Source organism: Thamnophis elegans, chromosome 10, assembly GCF_009769535.1.
Source record: "Thamnophis elegans isolate rThaEle1 chromosome 10, rThaEle1.pri, whole genome shotgun sequence".
Taxonomy (NCBI): Eukaryota; Metazoa; Chordata; class Lepidosauria; order Squamata; family Colubridae; genus Thamnophis; species Thamnophis elegans.
The window spans coordinates 14,557,337-14,575,256 of NC_045550.1; the positions used below are offsets into that span (position 1 = coordinate 14,557,337).

General features: G+C 37.5%; 1 protein-coding gene across 8 annotated transcripts in view; it reads left to right on the plus strand.

The window, feature by feature from the left end:
- Positions 1-17,920, plus strand: part of ABLIM1 (actin binding LIM protein 1) — a 215,442-nt gene that overhangs the window by 160,572 nt on the left and 36,950 nt on the right. For all 8 annotated transcript variants that reach the window (XM_032224836.1, XM_032224835.1, XM_032224837.1 and 5 more), the window contains exons 9-11: positions 12,245-12,322; positions 12,906-13,061; positions 17,069-17,107. In XM_032224836.1, coding sequence (XP_032080727.1) covers positions 12,245-12,322; positions 12,906-13,061; positions 17,069-17,107 — 273 coding nt within the window. The remainder of the gene's footprint in view (positions 1-12,244; positions 12,323-12,905; positions 13,062-17,068; positions 17,108-17,920) is intronic.

Below are 17,920 nucleotides of genomic sequence, written 5' to 3' on the forward strand. Positions count from 1 at the left end.
CTTGTATGGACAAACCATTATTCATATTATTAAATGGGATATTGTCAGTAGTTGTTTGTGTTCCACACAAATATATTGCCCTAAGTTTTGCGTCATTATCTTCATTTGGCTTCATTTTGTGAATGTGTATACCTTAGAGTCTGTAATGATTCCTTACATATAGATCTACAGTATTCCTTAAGTATCCCTTTTGGAAGTCATTAAAATTTGTAAGGCTAACCTAATTAGCCACAAAGATTGGACTATTGATAGATAGTAAAGTCAGAAGTATGGTTCTTTTTAAATGGTTGTTAACTGCCTGGGTTTTGGGATGTGGGCCGGATATAAATGCTTAATAAACAAACACATTTGTTGTAAGATTAGTTCATCTCTAAGTTGAAGATCTAAACATGCTGTTGGCCAGATTGTTTATCTGTTGTTATTAGTGTAGTAATAATTCTTCAGCTAAGTGTTACTGACCTTTCAAAACCATTTAGCACAATTCCCTGTTTCCAAGGAAACTGCAGCCATTCTTTTCTCTCCTACATGAGGTGCTTGTCTGGTTCAGCATAAAAGAAGTTTTGCATCTAAATTATAAACTCTATTTCAGTAGTTCCAAAAAGTGTATAGGTCTGCAGAGAATCAAAACTGTCCTCATTGTATTTCCCCTGACAATCAAAATACATACCACCAGAATTACTTGTTGAAATAGTTTCAGCAATCATCAGCATATTATACAGAATTTTGTCTACAGCAGATCTTGGACTGCATGCTGGTTATTATCAAGAGTTCCTGCTAGGTTAGATTTTAGGTGGAGTCCATAAAAACAATAATTATTTAAGATCTGTTCCTCTTGGGAAATTTTCATAGAAAGTTATAGATGCCAGAAAAAGCAGGAAATAAAGTAATCAGGTATAAAACTGTGGGGAATGTTTATTGCTTTCTAACATGGCCCATAATCAAAAAATTTTTTGTGGGGATTAACTGTTTCTCTAACTGCTTTCATGTACCAAATATCACAATGATTATAAGGAGACAATTTTTATGGAAAGGGAAGAACTTCTCTTTAATATATATGTTTAAGAAACTGTGTGTTGAAGTCCTGGCTCTCGCGTCTTCTCTAACCTCGATCCATTAAAGCAGTGGTCTCCAACGTTGGCAACTTTAAGACCTGCGGACTTCAACTCCCAGAGTTCCTCAGCCAGCTTTGCTGGCTGAGGAACTCTGGGAGTTGAAGTCCGCAGGTCTTAAAGTTGCCAACGTTGGAGACCACTGCATTAAAGAAACCTTTGCACCAAGGAGTATATTCGGGCATTGAGAACCGCCAAAATATCACACATTGCCTCCTTGGTAGCGTCCGCCGAGTCCCGCCCAGCCGCCCTGTTCAGGATAACCCGCTCCCTCCTAAATAGGAGGGAGACGGGGAACCCCCTGCAGGGTAAGGCTGAGGAGTATGGTCAGTTCTTGGCGGACAAAGTTGCTCGGTTTCGATCGGAACTGGACTCCACCCCCGCAGATCCAGCCGAGACACAAGGGAATGACTTGGTAGACCATCTCTGGGTTGAGTTTCAGGATGTTGCCTCCGGGGATGTGGACAAGGCTATGCGAGCTGTGAGTTCCTCCACCTGCATACTGGACCCGTGTCCCTCTTGGCTGACTGCCAACAGCAGAGAGGTGACATGAGGCTGGATCCAGGCAGTTGTTACCGCCTCTCTTCGGGAGGGACACCTCCCCACCGCGCTTAAGGCGGCGGTGGTGAGGCCCCTCCTGAAGAAACCGTCCTTGGATCCAGCAGTTTTTAATAACTATCATCCAGTCTCCAACCTCCCCTTTGTGGGGAAGGTTGTTGAGAAGGTGGTGGCCTTACAGCTTCAGCGTACCTTGGAGGAAGCTAACTATCTTGACCCCTTCCAGTCTGGCTTCAGGCCCGGTTACAGCACTGAAACCGCTTTGGTCGCATTGACCGATGATCTCTGGAGAGCCAGAGATGGAGGCTATGCGTCCATCCTGGTTCTCCTTGACCTCTCAGCGGCTTTCGATATCATCGACCATGGTATCCTTCTGCGACGACTGCGGGAGGTGGGGGTGGGCGGCACTGTTTTACAGTGGTTCTCCTCCTACCTCTCGGACAGGTCGCAGTCGGTGTTGGTGGGGAGGGAGATATCGTCCCCGAGGCCCCTAACCTGTGGGGTGCCGCAGGGCTCGGTCCTGTCCCCCCTGCTATTTAACATATACATGAAACCGCTGGGCGAGATCATTCGGAGGCACGGGATTAAGTACCACCAATATGCGGACGATACAGAGCTGTATCTGTCCGCCCCGTGCCAACTCAATGAAGCGGTGGACGTGATGAACCGGGGCCTTGAGGCTGTTAAAGACTGGATGAGAGCTAACAAACTGGTGCTCAACCCGGAAAAGACCGAGTGGCTGTTGTGTTTTCCTCCCAAAAATTCGGCTAACGTTCCATCAATCAGGCTGGGGGGCAAAATTTATACCCCTCAGACAGGGTCCGCAACTTGGGAGTCCTCCTGGATCCACAGCTGAGTTTTGACCACCATTTGTCGGCTGTGACCAGGGGGGCATTTGCCCAGGTTCGCCTGGTGCGCCAGTTGCGGCCCTACCTGAACCGGGAGGCTCTCACAACAGTCACTCGAGCCCTTGTGATCTCTAGGCTGGAATACTGCAATGTGCTCTACATGGGGCTGCCCTTGAAGAGCATCCGGCGACTTCAGCTAGTTCAGAACGCGGCCGCGCGAGTGATCATGGGCGCACCACGGTTCGCCCATATAACACCGATCCTCCGTGAGCTGCGCTGGCTACCTGTAGATCGTCGGGTGCACTTCAAGGTCTTACTTACCACCTATAAAGCGCTCCATGGTAGTGGATCTGGCTATCTGAGAGACCGCCTCCTGCCAATTACCTCCCTGCGTCCCATCAGATCGCACAGGGTAGGCCTCCTCCGAATTCCATCCGCCAGTCAGTGCCGACTGGCGACTACGCGGAGGAGAGCCTTCTCAGTTGCAGCTCCGACGCTATGGAACAACCTCCCCGTGGAGATCCGTACCCTCACCACAGTCCAGGCCTTCCGCACAGCCCTCAAGATCTGGCTATCCCGTCAGGCCTGGGGATAGGATTTATTCTCACCCCGCCCGAATGTTGAGTGAATGTTGTGTTTTTATGGTTAATTTTTTTTATTCACATTTTTTTCTTTTAAGTCTTGTCTTGCACTCCCTTCCCCCCATTGTTGTAAGCCGCCCTGAATCCCCTCAGGGAAAAGGGCGGCATATAAATGCTCATTAAAATCTAAATCTAAATCTAATCTTTCTCCTTTTTTCACTTTTCCTTGTTGTTTGTGTTTTATAACAGCATTCCTCATCTGATTTCTTTTATCCAAAGAGTTTGGTTCTTCGCAGGCCTTACTCTTCAGAGGTTTGCAGTTGTGTTACTTCTTTCTGCACTCAAATTTTCAGCTGCTGCTCCCACGTCTTTCACTACCCTTATTTCCACTTTTTTAACCACATAATGCACTCTTGATTTTTAATTTTCACAAGTAAATGTCACTACTTGGTCTATACATAGATTGCAAGAAAAGAAATGAGGATGCTAAAGAAACTATAATGATACATTGTGATATTTATATACTAATATATTAGTTGTTAAAGAGAGAAAGTATCAGTGAAAATCATTTTACTTTGCATGTAAGTCTTTAAAATGTGAACAGTCCTTTGAATTCTGGAAGATATCATTTAAAAAAAATACATCAAATCATCAGATCATCTTTGGGCAGAAACGACATTCTTTAGTCCCTGATTTATACAAAGACATTATATGTAAATAGTGCAGCCCACCTTAGATAATATTTAAGATTTCTCTTCCATTTTACTGTCTTTCTTGTCTACAAGAAGGGGGTTGAGATCAATATAGGCACTTTATTTTCATTCCCAATGAGTCTAGTTAGTGATGAAGCAGGCATTCCTATGCTTAAATATCAAAGTTCCATTCATGTATTCTATTTTTATCTACTTAAATACTTATTTATGCACTGCTTCTCCACAGTTTAAACTTCCAGTTTTCAAGGTTGACTCAGTTTACATACTCACGATTTTGTTAACACTAAGTAAGCAATATATTTAGGCACAACTACTTGACAGTGCTTTATTCAAGTGTTGTAGATTTTGTGCACAAATTAAACAGTTCTGTATATTTCTTTGCAGTTGTATGTATGTTTTTGTGTAAGCATGATAGCATGGAAAATATATACATGTTGCATGCCCATTTTATTTAGTTGCTGTTCAAATCAAATATATGGCGGTATTTAAAATTGTTACTTTTATTTTAAAATATACTCTCAGAAAAGTGTTATATGCAGTAGAGAACAAATTTTCACTGAGTTATGTCTTTAAAGCATCTATTCACTGTTCTGTGATAAATAGATACAAGCTACTACTTCTTGAGATTGAATATTTACAATTTCTTGATGTTAATTTTAGTCAAAGCTTGTAACCTCTGACAAAGGTTATCAATGTTTAATGTCTTATAAAAGGAACTTGAAAAGCTGAAAAACATAGGTTTGCTAATGGACCTGGGAACCTGGGTAATATGGAGTTCATGAAGTGGTTTGTTTGATAACTTTGATTACTGTGACTGCAGATTTCAAACTTAAATTTCAGGACAAAATGTTATTTTTTTATATAGGTAGTCCCTGACTTACAACAATTTGTTTAGTTACTGTTCAAAGTTACAACAGCACTGAGAAAAGTGACTCATGACTGTTTTTCACACTTATGATTGTTGCAGCATCCCAATGGTCACATGATCAAAATTCAGACACTTGGCAATGGACTCATATTTATGATGGTTATAGTGGGTCATGTGATTTCCTTTTGTGACCTTTTGACAAGCAAATCAATGGGGAAACCAGTTTTACTTAACAGTGTTACTAACTTAACAACTGCAGTGATTCACTTAACAACTGTGGCAAGAAAGGTTGTAAAATGGGGCAAAACTCCCCTAACAACTGTCTCACTTAGCAACAGAAATGTTGGGCTTAATTGTGGTCATAAGTCAACTACCTGTATAAGCAAAAAAACTAATGTGGATTATTTTGATTCATTTCATAATTCATTAAATTAATATAGGTGTAAATTTTAAAAGCCGAGTAATGCAATAAGAGCCAAATTAAACAGTATGTCAAAAGTTCCTTGATGGATTTTGTATATTTTCAAAAAGTAAAATTCAAAGGAAATTTCAAGTGTGATTGTAGTAGTAGAACCTGTAAATGAAATGTGTAATCTTTTATTCATGAACCATTTATATACATAAACAAAGTTTAACAATATATATATTTCTATTCCTTTCCTACAACCTGTCATTTCTTTAAGGTGGTTTTTTTTAATGTGACTATTGTGCAGTTCTACTTTGAGCATAATAAATTAATGATGCTTATGTTGTGCATAGTACAGTAGCTTTATTATATGTAATATTTAAATTATAGTTAGCATTCAGTGACAAGGTGAAACAACACCTGGTCGCAGATCACTTCTTTTCAAATATAGCTACATAAGCTTTAATTGCTTTTTTAGATTAATTAAAAATATTATCTATCCCTCATCTATCTGTCTGTCTGTCTGTCTGTCTGTCTGTCTGTCTGTCTGTCTGTCTGTCTGTCTATCTATCTATCTATCTATCTATCTATCTATCTATCTATCTATCTATCTATCTATTATCATATATGTGTGTGTGTGTGTGTGTTTGTGTGTGTGTATTTGTGTGTGTATATATATGTGAATGTATGTATGTATGTATGTATGTATGTATGAGTTCTGACCCCCCCCCCCTTGACGGCTCGTTAACAAACACAGACAAACTTAAAAGGAAGGCTTTACTTTATCAGTTTTCAGTTCAAACTGGCTTTGAGCCCAGAAATAACATAAACATCACTCTCCGATAAGAATTCAAAACAAAACTCTTACAAGCAATATGCACTTCTTCCAAAGTCTTCACGGATCAGTTTCCAAGAAACACCAAAGCACTTGTCCAAGTGTAACAGGCATAAATCACGATTAGTAGTCAAACAATATTTTACCAAACACGGAACACATGAAGGAACATTGACTCCAGCGACTGGGGCGTGGCAGCATCTCTCCTTTTATCTCCAAACCTCCTCCCACAAGCCCCAGCTGCATATTGAATTTTGTATCCCAAAAAAACTCTCAGCAGAACTGCTGAATCACCACACTGAATTTTGTATCCCCCCCAAAATTTTAAGCAGAATTGCTGAGTCACAATTGTATGTATGTATGTATGTATGTATGTATGTATGTATGTATGTATGTATGTATGTATGTATTCGTAGATTTTCACAGGTGTAGGTATGCTGGTCTTGTTGTATTCGTTTCCCGTGTAAGATTGAGATTGTCTTGGCAATGATTCTGCAAGGTCTCATTCGCCATCTTCAGGCTTTACTCACACAAACACGAAGTGTGTGTGTGTGTGTATGATGTGTCTGTATGTATGTATGTTTGTATGTATGTATGTATGTATATATATATATATATATATATATATGTATATGTATATGTATATGTATATGTATATGTATATGTCATCTATCTATCTTTTATTTATCTATTTCTTTTCCACCAATCTCGTCATAATGTGATTCTTATTAGGACCTGGGCAGTCATACCATTCTATCATCAAAATAACCTAGCACCTAATCCTACGTTAGGATTTTTAAAAAATTACCTCAAATCTGCTTTTCCAAAAAGCAACTGGGCTTTTTTTTTTTAAGGAAGATATTTCACTTTGTGGGTTCTGTCTTTAGGTCTGTTGAATCTCCACAGATATTTTAAAAAATTACAATTTTGAGTATGGAAATGTTTTTTAAGTCTATCCTAAAGCAAGTTAAATTTAAAGAAGGTCAACATTTTCTAGTTTTCACAAAGGTTAATTTGTAGAGGAAGTAAGAATATGCAGACTATTGTCTCACTGTTGTATAGTCCTCTATTTCATAAGTTCATTAGTGAATTACAGAGGCACTTTAAAAAGTGATTTATTGTTGTTTTCCACATTTATGATCATTTCAGTATCCCTGCAATTACATGATCAAAACTCAGACAATTGGCAACTGACTCATATTTATGACAGTTGCAGGGTCCCGAGGTCATGTCTCCTGGCAAGCAAAGTCATTGGACATTCACTTAACAATTGTGGCAAGGAAGGTGTTAAAATGGGGCAAAATTCACTCAGTAAATATCTCACTTAGCAATAGAAATTGTGGTTGTAAGTCAAGGACTACCTGTACATCTTCATAAAGATCAGTTATAGCCTAGCATTATGGACAAACATAGTACCTCTCTAAAACAACAGAGACCTTGCTAATTTTCTTTTTGTGGTCCCCAGAAGTTATTTCAGAGTGGGTAGGCCCTAATGTTTTTTTTTAGTTAAAAATAATATAATTGGAGATGATTAAGAGGGCATATGTCTTACATCCTTCTCGTAATTAAAATCCCTTCAAACTGCCTCAGAAAGATTTTTGGTATCTCCCATTGTAATCTTTGTGTCATATAAAGCTGATATAGCCCTTGAAGTGATGGAGGTTCCTGCTGTAAAAGAAAAAAATATGTAAGAAGTAACTGTATTCTAAGCATATACTTATGCATGTATGAGTCACACTCTTCTGTATTTAAGAAGCTGTTATTTGGGCCTGTTACATGGTAATTCTATATGAATGCAGTATGATTGCAAACACAAACCAAGCTATTCCTTCTTCTCCAGCTGTTTTCACCATCTTGTATACTGAACACCATCAAAACGTTAAGGCAGGTACTGTAAACTGTGCTGGATCAATGTCCTTATATCTATTAGTAGTGCATCCAGTTGGTTTGATGTTCAAGGAATTATTATTGATACAGGGAACTTGCCCTATATAATTCTCCAGAGCATGACTTGAACATCTGCAGTTCAGAGATGGACAGCATCACATCACTCTCATGGAAGGATGTGGATGGCTCCAGTGTTACTTTGTTTTAATTTTTTAAAGATTATCTGTGTAAATTACAATCCGTGCATGGCGAAATCAGTGTCAGAGTAAAACAGAAGTTCTGATTATTGAGATATGAACCAGTTTTGCTTTTTATTAACAAAGGAGGTGGGTTTCTTGGGGTAATGCTGCATATGCCATCTTTTAAATGCAACAATTAACAAAAATGTTGTGTCAGTGTGGTATACTAATTTAGATGTTGGATTAAAACTTGAGAAACCCAGATGCACATTCTCATTTCACTATGGAATTAAAATATTTGGATTAATCAGTTCCCCTGTATGTTATTATAAAAATGAAAAGCGGAGGACAATGTAGTGTAATAGTTAAAGGCACCAGGTGAGAAGCCAGGAGACTGTGAATTTTAGACATTCTCTAAATATTAATCCAATTACGTGACTGAGCCAGTCACTCTGTTTCAGCCCTAGGAAGATAGGCAGTGGTAAACTGCTGCTAAAGGGTTACCAAGAAAATTGCATGTACTTGTCCAAGCAGTAGCTAGAGGTTACTACTGATTCAGTGGCACAAAAAATGGTGGGGGAAGGGTTGGCCTGGAGGCGAAAAGAAAGCCTTGTATATTGTCTTGAACCTTCCCATAGATCAGCAGTCCCCAACCTTTGAGACTTGGCAGCCTGGCTGTGGAGAGCAGGGAGAGCAGAACTGGGACATATACACACATGCACAGCCCTTGCCAAGTGGTGGGCCGGTGTACCTTCACACAGCTCAACTTGCATGAGCAACAGGCAGACATGTGCATTTGCCCATTGGCCCTTTGGGTGCTCAGGTTGAACTTTACATGCACACTGGCCAGCCCGTCACATGGCCCAATTTTCAGCAGGCCATGGCCCACTGGGCCATGGCTCAGAAGTTGAGATCCCTGCCATAGATATGGAATATAGGTATAGAAATGAATTTATCCTAACATGTAAAAGAAATTTGAGGATTCTTTTGTATAAAAATGAAATATTGCGAGAAGAGAAACCAACAAATGGAATAAGGATATAAAGCATTAGCAAATATAGATAACTCTCAACTTACACTATTTGTTTAACTACCATTTGAAGTTAGAGTGGTGCTGAAAAACATGACTGTCTTAGTGTCCCCTTGACCCCATGATCAGAATTTTCCCCGTAGGATATTAATTTACATTGTAGGAGATGACCAGACTGAGCCCGAGGGTGGGGTCATCAGTCATGAGTCCCTGCACACCCACAAGAGATCTAAGTCCAACCCACCTTTAATTCCTTCTCACTTATTTTCTTTCATTTTTAGTAGTTTAGATTGTTGTAGAGAGCTTAACCTTGTAAAAAATCTTTGTGCTCATGTGATCTGCCTGAATCTCCTGATTTCCCCTGGGGGACATTAAAGTTTTAAATTTGTTTAGGTTTTTCATTCAGAGGAGTTTTGAAAGAACATTGTATACGTTCGACTAAAAGAAATGGCTTTCTAGCTGAAGCTGAGTATCTGAATGAATATAAGAATTAACATTTTAGGAAGAGGTCATTAAAACAAGCAACCACAAATTTTGCACAGTGCAGAAATGATTTTTAAAACTTTGCAAATAGAAATTTATCGTTAATCTGAAAGTTTTCTTCTGGATACAAAAATGATACCCAAATGAGTCAAGCCAAAAATATGACTGACAGAAGAGCCAATTAGTTGTTTAATTACAGGTCAAACATTAGAAAATCGATCAGCAGATAAAATTTATTGGGATAATGGGAAGGAAAAAAGTTAGTTGCAAAGCAAATGAAAAGCATAACCCTATAGTATTATTACAACAAGCAACAAATATTTGTTTGCAAAATATCTAAAATATGATACAGTATTTTTTAAAAAAATTCTTGCTTTACAAAAACAAACATATGTTGTTAATATATTTTATGGCATGTTCATTTTGTCTCTACTGGCTTATGCCTCTGAAGATCATCTTGTTCTTTGTTATAGACTATTATGCAAGAATAACTTGTTCTTTTGCTTTTTTTACCCCATTTTTTTAAAAAGGAAAAGGAACTAAACAGCAATTTGCTGAAATTGGGGATTGGCTTTCTCTTCAAAAAATTGGGAGATCTATTATCTTTTACAAAATAAGGAGAATGTACTTACTGCCTATCTCTTTGCAAATATTTCCACAGTAATGTCTGGAATGAATAATGTTTGCTTTCCCAAATCTTGATCTTTGGTTTCTAGCCAGTGAGAGACAAAGAAAAGTTCAGCAAGAGTTTAATTATAAATGGTGTTTGGTTCAAGCAGAAAAAAAAAGGCAAGCACTTATTCTGATTATTCCTTGGACCTTGAAAGAACATTTGCTGAGGGAGGGAATGTGTATATATTAGCAAGGGGGTTGGTTGATGCTTTGCAGTCTTCCCTATCCAGCTCTGTTGGATCCTACTGCACTATGAGGCAAATAAACAACACTGGTGTTTCGCTCTGAATTTAGATGAGAGATTTGGTGGTCAAGCTGGATTTGCAGTGGGGACATTCTCATCCATCTGTCTGTTTCAGTGGAAAAGAGAGCATTGGCTTCATTTGACCTTGGTGGTATCGCCACATTGGCTCCATGGTTGGAGTTACTTGGAATGAAAGAAGGTTATCCCTTTCCCACAAATAGTAATACTAGGCAACAGCAGAGAGGGGTTAATGAAACCTGAAAATCCGTATAATCAGCAAAAGATAATGTGTTGTTTAAATATGAAGGGGTCCTGCTACTAAAAGAACTTAAATTGGTTCAGATACCCAGTTAAATTGTTATATTCCTTCATCAGGTAAGAAACTTTTAAATCTTGAATCTAGTTCAGCAGAGCTCCTATTATGAAGTTGATTAGCAAGTACTTCATTCTGTGGAAGATAAATCCGTCTTCTGTTCAGATAATCTGAATAATTTGCAATTCTTTTTAATCATATATTATTATGCATGCCCATCTCTTTTCTTTAACAATTGTTTTTCAGTTGAATATATTTGCTCAGGCATATTGCCAGGATATTATTTTATTTTGCTGCAATAAAATACAAGCTTTTAGTTTTATTTTTTTATTTTTTTAATGGATTTTCCCACCTGTGTTTTGTATGTTGGATTTGTATGTTCCTGAAACATAATTCAATTTTTGCCCCATTTTTATCTTGCTTAAATGTGTATTGGGACAATTCTGGCAAATGTTATCCTGTCTTGTAATGTTTTCCTGTCTCTCCATACATGTGCAGTTTTAAATGAATCTATAATTTTCAGTTTATGACCTGATTTTATCTATAAAATCTGTGGATATAAATTCCAGTTCTGAATGAAAGTATTGGGGTGGGGTGAGGTTGAGGAATCTTATGAGCAGCCTTCTCCAAACTGATACCATCCAGATGCATTGAATTTAGATTCCCATATTTTTTGACCACACGCTCTGGAAAATATGAGAGTTTATATAATAGAAAATTTATGTTTGGTAACAGGAACAGACCTATAATGGGAAATATGGGATAATTACTCATTTTATGCTTCTTCTTGTGAAGTGAAGCTGCTCTTAGACAGACCTATGAATTTTGTACCCCGAATTTATTGAGCCACCATACTCCTAACACAGGGAGTTCATAATACTTTTAAAAGCCAAGAGCAATTTCAACTCAGGTACAATTTGAAAATTCTGCCTAGTCTGCTTCTTTCATTGATCATTGATATATCTCAATGAAACAGATAAAACTAGGATAAGGTGGCCAGGGCACAACCTGGATATCTAATTTTAACTAAGTAGAACTTTAAACGATGCCACAAAATAAGGAGATGAAATACACGATCTAGTTGTTCCTGTCTTCCTGCCTCTGAGCAGTTAGGGAATTCCATGGAATGACCAGGATAAGAACAAATAATCCAAAACAGCAATGCCAGATGGATCTGCTAATTCAACATGGTTTTTCAAAAGACATCCCCAGCCTAAAGTATTGGGCTGTACTGGTTGTTCTGCAGATTTGCAGGAGTAGGCAATAATTGTCTTCTAAAACTTTGGTGTTTTTTAGTTCTCCTTGTGTAGGACTTAGCATGAAAAACTCTTCCAGTCCATAATGCTGTGTAACTTCTCTATAAAGATAAATCTAATCTGCTTCATAGGGCAAAAAAGTTTTAGCTGAATTTTACTTTAAGAAAAAAATGGTCATTTGAAAATGAGCTTAGCTGTGAATGTTTCAAACAGGATATCTAACCCAGCCATGTTTTTACAGTGTTTTTTTCCCCCCTTACAGCCTACCCGGACATCCTCAGAGAGTATTTATTCAAGGCCTGGATCCAGTATTCCTGGTTCACCAGGACACACAATCTATGTACGTATACTTTCATAAAATGTTTTATTAATTAGTTTTTGATTTAGTGTTATGTTTTTAGAGATGTACTTATTTAGATGTATATCATTCATGAAGAAAAGCAAACAGTTCATTACCTGAGAAATCAGAATTATTTCCTCATGTTACTTCCTTTTTATCAATTAGATTTTTTTAAAATGTGCCAAAATGATGTGTCTTATTAAAAAAAAACCTTTGTAAATTTTTTATTTTTATTTGGATGTTGTCAATAATTTGGGTGTTGTCAATAATATGGAATTTGATGTGGCTCACCGATTTCAAGCTACAAAGTATACTTTGAAGGGAAGTCATCATGTTGAGAAATTGCGACTTTTCTACCCTCTGGTTGCTGATTTTTTTCTACACTTCTTTGATGAATTGATGATGATCAAATCCAGTCTTAATGTAATAAAAAGGGCCATTTGATTGAAAATGAATTTGGGGAGTGGAGAAGAAAAAGAGATGGGGTTTTTTGGTGGTTGTTTGTTTTTCTTACAAGCAGAATTTAGAACTGGATGTTATTCAAATGAATCTACATATTTGTATTTACCTGTTTTTTTTAAAGGCAAAAGTAGACAATGAGATCCTTGATTATAAAGATTTAGCAGCCATTCCCAAAGTCAAGGCAATCTATGACATTGAGCGTCCAGATCTAATTACTTACGAACCTTTCTACACTTCTGCCTACGAAGAAAGACAAGAAAGACAGAGCCTTGGAGAGGTAATGAATTGGAAGTTCAATTTTGAAACCAATTCACTTGGTTTTTAGCTGAGCTTCTGTTGTTTTTATAAACAGCTTATGAAATGGTCTAAATGCTTCATATTTCTCAACTTCCTGCTTCTTTATTGCTTTGAAAAAATGTGATCATTGGACGGTGCTGATTCACTTTCCTTTTTCATTAATAACTATGTGTGCAGGGATCCCTGTCCCACAGAGCTCTTCCCTCTCACCTTCATGCACATGCTTGACGGGTGGTAGCCAGAAACCTCTGAGTATATATACACTGCCCCCAAAAATAAAGGGAACACAAAAATAAGACATCCTAGATCTGAATGAATGAAATATTCTTATTAAATACTTTGTTCATTACATAGTTGAATATGTTGGCAACAAAATCACACAAAAATCATCAATGGAAATCAAATTTAGCAACCCATGGAGGTCTGGATTTGGAGTTACGCTCAAAATTAAAGTGGAAAAAACCACTACAGGCTGATCCAACTTTGATGTAATGCCCTTAAAACAAGTCAAAATGAGGCTCAGTAGTGTGTGTGGCCTCCACGTGCCTGTATGACCTCCCTACAACGCCTGGGCATCCTCCTGATGAGGTGGCGGATGCATCCTGAGGGATCCCCTCCCACACCTGGACAAAAGCATCCCCCAACTCCTGGACAGTCTGTGGTGCAACATGGCATTGGTGGATGGAGCGAGACATGATGTCCCAGATGTGCCCAATTCGATTCAGGTGTGGGGAACGGGCGGGCTAGTCCATAGCATCAATGCCTTTATCTTGCAGGAACAGCTGACACACTCCAGCCACATGAGGTCTAGCATTGTCTTGCATTAGGAGGAACCCAGGGCCAACTGCACCAGCATATGGTCTCACAAGGGGTCTGAGGATCCCATCTCAGTACCTAATGGCAGTCAGGCTACCTCTGGAGAGCACATGGAGGACTGTGCGGCCCCTTAAAGAAATGCCACCTCACATCATTGTATAAGGCGGAGGTAGCGGTTCTGATCCTGGGTGGTTGCCCTCTTACGGCCTCCTACAAGTCTCCTGATGTACTGGCCTGTCTCCTGGTAGCGCCTCCATGCTCTGGACACTACGCTGACAGACACAGCAAACCTTCTTGCCACAGCTCGCATTGATGTGCCATCCTGGATGAGCTGCACTACCTGAGCCATTTGGGTGGGTTGTAGACTCCGTCTCATGCTACCACTAGAGTGAAAGCACCGCCAGCATTCAAAAATGACAAAACCATCAGCCAGAAAGCATAGGAACTGAGAAGTGGTCTGTGGTCACCACCTCAGATCCACTCCTTTATTGGGGATGTCTTGCTAACTGCCTGTGCTTTCCACTGGTTGTCTATTCCATTTTCACAACAGCATGTGAAATTGATTGTCAATCAGTGTTGCTACCTAAGCGGACAGTTTGATTTCACAGAAGTGTGATTGACTTGAAGTTACATTGTATTGTTTAAGTGTTTATTTACTTCTGGACCTATGTAGGATATTGATGACCTTGATGCTCCTCCTTGGGCCAGAAAGTGAACCAGATCTGTTGGCAGCTTACTTTGTTTCAGTCTGTCTGGATTGAATATGGAATATTTGGACACAGACATAAACTATGTTTATGTGTTGTTATTAATTGGGATTTTATTGGGATTTTATTTATGTTATATTTATACATAAATGAACAACAGAGAAAAGAAAAACTCTAATATTCATATCATTATCCTAAAAGTTTTGATCCTGTGTATTTCTTGGAAAGATTGTACCTCAGGTTCACTGCACAGAAATGTTTTCACAGAGTGCCACCTAGTGGAAGCCAAGAAATACTGATATTTTATTTTGCTATTGAATCTAACAATTCTTAACAATTTTTAATGAAAAAACTTGATTATCTACTACTTTTGTTGTATAGCTTATATCCATTTTGTTTTTGTTCACATTTGCTCCTCAGTCTGCATTTCTTTTCAAGGGCCTCTACTTCCTTGTCTATTTATATTACTGGTTTTGATTTTGATTATGGTTTTAATTTGTTACTCATTTCAGCCATCTCAGATATTTTTCTCACTCTTGGTTTTGTATGTCAGTGTATTTTTGAATAAGCTTATTGTTGTTATGTAATTATTAGAACACCATATGCAGTAAAAAAAGGCAGACATTATTAGTAGGATAGATGTTATTCCCATATGTATTGGCAGGGTAAATATCAACTCAAACATGTTTTAAAAAGAACTACTGTTAATTTTTATACAGCAATTGTAATAGGCCTGATTAAAATAGAACATAAATTTTAAGTAGATTCATATTTATGCGTTCTTGGGACCTTGAACCAAGGGCCTTTTCCTTTCTGGCCTTGACTTTCTGTCAATTCTGCTTTCTATTATAAAGTATTCACTATCAATTGTAACTTCAACCCTAGCTTGTATTTTGGAAAGCTTGACTTAGATGAATCAAATAATACAATAGATTTTAGATTTTACTAGATTTTTTTTATCTTCTCTGTCATTAAAGACTAACATCTATTCTAATTCTGCTCACTTTGCTTTCATTGTGCATAATATTGAATAATTGACATTTTGATAAGTAGTGAATGTGTAAAAATAATACCTCATATAGTCCAATAATCTAATTTAGGAACATGTTATTAGATAGTCAAATGAATCATACTATGTTCCATTAGTTGGGTCATATATTATCATTTCTTTTTTGTACTGTCAGAGTAGGAAGAGAAGAAAGAAAAATGCAATGACCATGAAAATGGATTATATTGAAACCCCAGTAAATAAGACCATAAGTGGCTATTATTCATGATGACTGCATATTTTCTCCCATATAGAGGTTACTAGAGAACAAGAAGAATGACCCAGGTTTTGAGATACTATAGACATCTGACTGGCCTCTGTAAAAACAATGTGCTGGACTTAGATAGGCTTTCATCTGAGTAAGCCCACCCATCATAATGTATTCAATACAGAGGTGGGGAATTATGGCCCTTTTATGACTTATGGACTTCAATTTCCAGAATTCCTGAGCCAGCCATACTGACTTAGGAATTCTGGGAGTTGAAGTCCGCAAGTCATAAATGGGTCATAGTTTCTCACCTCTCATTTAATTGAATTGCATTACAATTCTTTTCAGGAATATATCCATGGGCTCTTTAGATGGTTGGACACTAGTCATGTTTTCTGCTTCTAGATGCAAAGGATTAAGAGCAAACTCAATTGTGAATTTTTCTGCTGAATTGATAAAATGTCCTTTACAAGTTGCATATTCAATTATGTAATGGGGCTACCATTTATGAAACCCTAGTAGTTTACATTTTAAGTATTAATTCAGACCTGGGGGCGGGAGGATGATTAAAGCCTGACCATAAAATTCAGAAGATGGTAGAACCCAGATACTAGACCTAAAATATTTTTTAAAAAAAATTATTATTCATTTTTATTAGACTCTGGCTTGATTTATTTTTGTAGCCTGTTGGGTGTTACATATAATATATATATTACACATACATACATACATACATATATATTGTTGTATTTGTGATGATAAATAAATAAAGGGACACTAGTATAGATCTATTTCAAGCTATTTAGCTCTCATCATATATATATATATATATATATATATATATATATATATATATATATATATATATATATATATATGTGATATGATATGATATATATATTTAGTGTCACAACCCCTGGTATGCCCCAATTATGGGAGGAAGCTAACTGCTTCCATTATCTGTGAATCGGCTCGTCACAAGAGACCATCACGACAGAAACCCAATATTTTTATTGTTGCCTTTGTTACACATTTGTGTTGTATTTGTGCTGATAAATAAATACAGGGAGACTAGTATAGATCTATTTCAAGCTATTTAGCTCTCATCAGCTATATATAGTTTATAGTAAGGAGGTTCGGTACTTTATTGTATTCTGTTAAAATGTATGAAAATGAAGCAGTTCTAACCCCATTTTCCCCCCCTTCAGAGTTCAAGATACGGCAGTTCTCCTGTGCATGATGAAAGTGTAAGTTCAAAATTCATAAAGTAATAGATGATATAAAACAAATTTGCATTAGACAGTTTGTCTCTAGTTTGATTGATATATACATACACACACACACACACACACACACACAAACACACACACCCCTGAAGAGTGATTATTGGATAAAATAGTAATATCTTTAAATCATAAAATATTAATTTATAACAATTTATAATTTATAACAAGCTGCCCAGATTCACCTTACAGGGCAGATGAATAGCATAAAAATGTAATAATTTAACAAACAAACAAACTTCTAGACAAATAAGCATTTGGCATGATAGGTGACAAGGTTCAGAAAGTGCAGATAAAGTTCAAATATGTTATTTTAGAAGCAGGAGTTTAGGCAACTTCTTATAAAAGAGAACTGCTAGATAGTCCATCTCTGAGGTTCTTGTGAATAGTTGCAAAAGTTCCTTTAGAATCATTTGTTAAATAGCATTTCTTTCCATTTGTCTACCACAGTTTTTTTTTTAACTGCAATGTATTTCACCTCAAGGCACACTGAAAAACTGCAATGTGGCTTGAGCTGCAACAAGGATATGTGGTTAAGCAGATACGCCAAACTTCATCACAAATGTAGTTCTCCAGGGCATGTTTAAGAACTCATAGACGCATAAAAATTGACCTAGATCTTATTTTAAATACCTTTTGGCTATAGAAATCACAGAATGGTATTGCTAATTGTTTCTCTGCTTTATGTACATCACAAAGTGAAGATGGTAAAGCTAATCAAATCTCATTTTGGTGTGAAATGGCTATATTATTTGGGATAGCTTTCATTGTAAACAT